General features: G+C 35.5%; 2 protein-coding genes across 2 annotated transcripts; both read right to left on the reverse strand.

Annotated features, from left to right (window-relative positions):
- Positions 1–850: 850 nt before the first annotated feature.
- Positions 851–2,217, reverse strand: LOC128200467 (uncharacterized). Its single transcript, XM_052893955.1, has one exon. The coding sequence runs from the start codon at positions 1,671–1,673 to the stop codon at positions 1,011–1,013; it is 663 nt and encodes a 220-aa protein (XP_052749915.1). The 5' UTR covers positions 1,674–2,217; the 3' UTR covers positions 851–1,010.
- Positions 2,218–3,417: 1,200 nt separating this feature from the next.
- LOC113519959 (uncharacterized) lies at positions 3,418–6,585 on the reverse strand. Its single transcript, XM_026905213.2, has one exon. The coding sequence runs from the start codon at positions 6,289–6,291 to the stop codon at positions 3,418–3,420; it is 2,874 nt and encodes a 957-aa protein (XP_026761014.2). The 5' UTR covers positions 6,292–6,585.
- Positions 6,586–6,933: the final 348 nt, after the last annotated feature.

The raw sequence follows: 6,933 nt of genomic DNA on the forward strand, positions 1-6,933 counted from the left end.
GTTTCCACTTGTTTATAGTAAATACAAAATATAGAGGCATAACCCTATAGTCCTCAGGAATGGCATCTCATGAGTGGTCGCCACAGTATATTCAGTAATATACTATACATATCATATTACAGTCATGTAGTGTATGTATTGTATCCATTGAACTTGTCATGTGTATAGGCGATGGTTGTTGTATCAGCTGTGACTATCCACTAAATATACCTTCCTCATAAGGGAAGTTGCCAAGTTTGCCATTGTTGCCACTTTTGCCAGTAGTTGTCATGTTTGGCAGGCGGGTTGGCAACTGCAGTTTGGTCTGGTGATGATTTAAGAGGGAGACTACTGCCCATTTCTCCACCATAAGCTCCCTTAGTCGCCTCTTACGATACCCACGGAAAGAGGTGGTTTAATCTAAGCCGGGATACACGGCTAATAAATAGGCGATGGTTACAACTTTATTTTATTTAGGCTGTCAATTTGATTGTCATTTTAATTTATATAACATAAAAAATAGATTAGAAAAACATGTATCATTTAGTTTATATGCAAACGTATCAGTAAGCAGAAACTAGTGTTATTATGTTGTAAAATAATGTTATATAATTTAATATTTATTTATTTAAGGACAACCAAAAAGCATACATTTATATCTACTTAAAATACATTATAATAAGGTTACATTATAAAATGCTGCCTCAATGAAAGGCCGCCACGACATGTACATAATATATTATTATTAGGATGAAAATTTATAAAAACTACAATACTAGTTATACAATAAATAGTTAGACTACAGTAATACTTTGGATTTGAAAGATTTGTACACTTATAATCTATACATATGTGCAATGATACATGGGCAGTAAGATACTTAATTTTGCCTGGATGGCTATACAGTAGGACGATCGTAATTGTACTGACAATTAAAACTATAAACGGTGGCAGCTGTCACAGACAACGCGCTGGAATGTGTGAGCGAGATGCACGACACAAAGCCGTAACATATTTCCGCCCCAGCAAAGTCAAGGTTGTCCTCCATCAGCACACGAAGACTGCGGAAGATCTTGGTCTGCTACCTCCGGGTGTATTAATATTGGCAGTGGACACAGTCTGTTGAATGCGCGTCGAAGAGTTCCTGTTGCGGTTCGCACGTCAGCAACACGGGTGATGCCATCTGACCCAGGATAAAGAGTGGTCACTCGCCCGAGCAACCAGCGACTTGGCGGCAAACGGTCATCTTTAATTAGCACCATTTCGCCGATTTGAAGTTGTCCGTTAGTTTGCTTCCATTTGTGTCTGGTGTGGAGTTCTGAAATATATTCTTTATAAAATCTATTCCAAAAATGAGCCTTCAGCACTTGTATTCTCATGTAAAGTGAGAGCGTGCAGATCTTGGCATAATCAGTGACTGTGGTTTGTGGAGAAGGTAACAGAGTGAGTGCACGTCCAATAAGGAAATGGGAAGGGGTAAGCGCTTCTAGGTCTGAGGGATCAGATGAAATAGGAGTGAGAGGTCTAGAGTTTAAAATCGCCTCAATTTGTATTAATAATGCATTCATTTCCTCATATGTTAAATGTGCAAAGGAAACTACTCTTTTTAAGTGATGTTTAACAGCCTTGACGGCGCTTTCAGCCAATCCATTGAAATGAGGGCTATATGCTGGACTAAACTTAAAGTTAATCATTGTATTAATCCGAATTATATTTTAAAAATTTATCTAATTCATTACTTGCGCCTATGAAACATTTTCCATTATCTGAGAAAATGTTGACGGGTTTACCCCTGCGAGAAATGAAACGATTTAAAGCAGAAATAAATGCATCCTTAGACAGGTCGGTTACCAGTTCTATATGTACTGCTTTGATTCCCAAACATACAAATATACACATATATGATTTAATTAATTTGCACCCTCTGCCACTTCGACTCACTATCATGACTGGCCCGGCGTAGTCAATTGCTGTATTAATGAATGGATAGTCAGCGTGTAGACGCTGTTCAGGTAAATTTCCCATAATTGGTTGAATACTTTTACCCGAAAATCGACAACATTTGACACAGTTGTGTACAATTTTTCTGGAGAGATTACGTGCTCCTATTGTCCAGTATTTATGACGTGTGCTTGCTGTGAGTAGTTGAGGACCTCCGTGAATTAGTATTTTGTGATAATAACGAAATATTAATTGTGTAATATAATGAGAAGCATGCATCATAATCTGATGTTTTGTATCATAATCATAGTATGAGTTAGATAGTTTGCCTCCAACGCGAATTAAACCGTCTGAATGTAAAAATGGGTTCAAATATAAGAATTTGTTTTTATATGGCAATAATTTATTCTTACTTAACAAATTGTATTCGGGTTTGAAAGATTCGGCCTGTGCGATTTTACACAACATATTGTGAGCATTCTGAAGCTCGTGTATCTGTAAATAGCCTATTCGTTTTGTGTAAGGATGTCTACAATTATAGATGAATCTCAAAATGTATGCTGAAGCACGCTGTAACTTGGTGAAATCAGAAAATCGTTCTATGAACGAAGAAAATTGTGACAATGACGCGTTAACGTGACACTGAACCTTGGTTTCAGGTAAGTCGTGTTCATGTATTTGTGTAGGTTGTGTTGGCCACGTGGATTTATCTTGATGAAGAAGAAAAGATGGTCCTGACCACCACAACTTGCAATTTTTTAACTGTTTTGCATTTAAACCGCGTGACCCTATATCAGCAGGATTTAAATTTGTGGGTATATAACGCCATTCTGATGTGTTAGAAGTTTCTAAAATTTCGCTTACTCTGTTATTGACAAAAGATTTGAGTAACTGATTTTTAGTAATTTTAAGCCAACTTAAAACAATTGTTGAGTCACACCAATATGTACAGCTAGATATTTGCAATCTTAGTGAAGATTTAACTTTCTCTGTCAATCGGGCATAAAGGAAAGCGCCACACAGCTCTAAGCGGGGGATGGTCATCGGTTTTATAGGTGATACTCCGCTTTTTGCTATCAACAAATGAACAGAGATGATTTTATTTTGAGCAATGGATCTAAGATAAATACATGCACTATATGCATGCACAGAGGCATCGCTAAAGGCATGTAATTCGATTACCTCTGGGTCGTTACATATAATGTGCCGTGGTATTTTGATATCAGACAAATATGACAAATTACTCATTATTTTAAGCCAGGTTGATTTTAATTTGTCAGGGACGTTTTCGTCCCACGATAATTTAGATGCCCATAATTGTTGTAGTACTATTTTAGCTTCTAACACACATGGATTAATTAACCCCAATGGGTCGAAGATTTGTGAGATAATAGAAAGAATTTCACGTTTAGTTATTTCTTTATGTTGCATTGTGTTAAATGAAAACATCAGTATGTCTTCTTTACAATTCCAAAGCAATCCTAACGTTTTGGAAGACTAATTTTTTATGATGTTGAGCAATGAGTCACTGCCATTTTCGCCAACGATTTGATTAACGATTTGTGGATTATTAGAATTCCACTTTCGTAGATGAAACTGACTATTTCCTAACTGTTGTTTTACACTTCTACAGTTGTTCACGAGTTGAGTTTGTGAGTCTGCGCCTGTAATCAAGTCATCAACGTAGAAATCGTGATTAATAATTACAGCTACAGACTCTTCTAAGCATTCATTTGCCAATTGCTTAATGCATCTCGTCGCCAAGTAAGGTGCTGAAGCTGTGCCGTATGTTACTATATTGAGTTTATATTGTTTTAACTTATCTGTCGGTTCAAACCGCCATAATATTTGTTGAAAGATACGTTGATTTTCATTAACATTTATCATACGGTACATCTTTTCAACATCTGCAGTGACAACATATTTATGCTGACGAAATCTAATTAAAATGCTTATGAGGTCATCTTGTACTGTTGGACCTACTAGCTGAATATCATTAAAGGATACGCCAGATGTCGTGACTGCAGATGCATTGAACACGACTCGTAACTTGGTAGTAGAGCTTGTTTCACGCATTACTCCATGATGTGGCAAAATATATGATTGTGTATCTTCCTGTGGATTTGTGTTTTCTGACATATGTCCTAACTCAATGTACTCTCTCATGAAATCTGTGTATAAAGCTTTGAAATTTGTATCACGTTGGAACCTGCGTTCTAAAGATAAGAATCTGGATAATGCTTGATTGTAAGAATCACCTAAAGCGTCTGGTGTTGATTTTAATGGAATATTTACAATGAAACGGCCATCTGATTGACGACAGGTTGTTTGTATAAAGATTTGTTCACACCTTTGTTCTTCTTTAGTTATTGCAGCGTGTGTCGGTACATTTTCGAGTTCGAAGAACTTAGTAAGATGATTTTGTAAACATTCGTCATCGATAGTATTAGTAAAATGAGAGTGGACTGTATGATATGATTGCTGATTAACGTTTGATTTAAATGAATTTGTTTGTATAGTGCCAGATACTAACCAGCCTAGTTTTGTTTCTCTAAGAGTTGGTTTGTTTCTACCTAATGGAATGGTACCGGAACATAAGACGTTCCAGAAAATGTCTGCTCCTAGTAACATGTCGATTTGAGAAGGAGTATGAAATGATGGATCAGCTAATGTAATGTGTGAAGGTATGTTTATTAATGTGTAATCTATTTGTGTAATTGGTAACTGTTGTGTAATGCGTGGCACAACAAAGCAATTAATCTTATTTGTATATGTGTTTGCTAGTGATGATATAATGACATCACAGCGTTTGAGAATATGTGAAGATTGTTGATTCAACCCTTCAACTAATGTCGACGTTGAACAGGTTGACAATGAGAGTTTGGAAAGTAAATTATTAGTAATGAAGCTTGAAGTACTTCCATTATCTAGCAAAGCGCGTATTTTGTGTTTGTGACCATTGCTGTCTTCAACGTCAATCGTGACTGTGGATAATAATACAACATTTTGCGTGTTATCGACAGAGGAAAGGACTATATCACTATGTGTAGTTAAAGATTTTGACGATGTGTCATCAATTGGTTTTGTTTTCTGTTTTGTGTTATTCTGATGTGAATTAGTCAAGACGACACTGCTACTTGTTGAAGTTGGAATAGTAGATGACTGTGGTGTAAGTGATGAATGATTGACATGAAGTAAAGTATTATGAGAGTTAAGACAAAGTTTGCAGTGACCTAGTTTGCATTTGGTTTCATTGTGTCCTTGACGCAAACAGTTAATACATAATTTTAATGATTTTGCCTTTTGTATTCTTATTTCAACTGGCAACGATTTAAATTTTGGACATTGATAAATAGCATGGTTGTGTTTACATAAGGGACATGTGTATGTTCGAGTGGGTGGAGAGTATGAGTTCGCTATAAAAGATTTGTGACGTGTATGTGTAGTATCACTGTGCCTACGGTTTTGTGACTCGTCCATTGTTTCCAATAGATCTGCACGATTTTTTAAAAAGGTATTGAAATCTAAAAGCGATGGAATATCTTTAAGATTACTACGATACGTTTCCCATTCGCGAGTTGTAATGATATCGAGTTTACTCGAGACTATATGTATAATTAATATGTCCCAGTGATCAGTGGGTAATTTAAGTGTTTTGAGAGCTCTCAGATTTTTATTGACAGTGTCTATAATGTTGCGCAATGCCTTAGCCGACTCTCTTTGTATAGACTCAATAGCAAAAATAGCATGAATATGATTATTGATTAAAAGTCTTTTATTGTTATAGCGTTCGCATAGAAGCTGCCATGCAACATCATAATTTTCAGCTGAAAAATCAAGTGAACTAATGATTAATGCGGCGCTATCTTTAAGTGCAGCGCGCAAATAGTGAAATTTATTAATTTTAGGAATTGAATTATCTGAATGTATGAGAGTGGAGTAAGTGTCGTGGAATTCCAACCAATTGAGATACTGGCCCGAGTAGCTCGGTATACTGATAGAAGGCAATTTCAATTTTGGCCAACCTTTAGATGCAGAACCAGCAACCGAACCTGAGTCCGTTTCAGCACTCGCAGGCGCTGACCGCGTCAACATATCTCGAGCGGCAGCTATCACGCCGAAGTACTGAGTTTCAAATGTTTCGCGTTCTTTGTACTGATCGTCTGGAATTTCAGATAAATTTTCTATTTCAATTTGCGTACAATCAAAATCTGAATAAAGTTCCTCAATTTTTGATAATCTTATGTTGAGCTCATTAATTTGTAAACTAGAAAGTGATTCACATGATTGATTTACATTTAGATATGAAGAGAATTGCGTAAGTCTAGCTTTGTAACTACCACGCTTTTTAATTAAAGATTTTAAATCCATTTTGTATTATTTTAGGTAAAATCTAAAGCAAATTTCAAGTTCAAATCACTATGTTTATATTAGAAATAGTTAAGTGGTATAGGCACAAATCGAAAGAAATAAATTTAAGTAAGACGGTATACTTATATTTTATAAAGTCAGCAAATGCGGGTCGTGACAGAGCACGAATTATGCGCCCGGGCACCTAGTACGCTCCGCTAGCTCAACGATTTCTCCGATGTAACACTGCTGGAATTAGCAAAACTGTTAAACACAAATAGGTATTAAGTATAGATTGCCTATTCGAATTTTAATACATACGAGGCAACTCCAAACACTAATGACACTAAAGAATTATTATGATATTAAAATTATTCAATGAAATAGTTGTATTATGATATTTACTTCAATTACGATGAAAGATTTACTTAAAATGAGATACTGAATTATATATATAATGTATATAATGACAATCGTATGCAATTAGTTGAGTAAAAAAATCTATTAAACCTAAAAGTGTAGGGTAGGTTATGATAACTTGTCTAAAAATATTAAATAATTAAAGAAAGTAGTTGGAATTCACTTATTTAAAGTAAGGAAATAAAGTAATTTATTCAAATCTTAGTGATAAAATGGATACGGGTGGGTAGTAGGCAATTGGAA

Source organism: Galleria mellonella, unplaced genomic scaffold (genome assembly GCF_026898425.1).
Source record: "Galleria mellonella isolate WM207_F2 unplaced genomic scaffold, CSIRO_AGI_GalMel_v1 utg184, whole genome shotgun sequence".
NCBI lineage: Eukaryota > Metazoa > Arthropoda > Insecta > Lepidoptera > Pyralidae > Galleria > Galleria mellonella.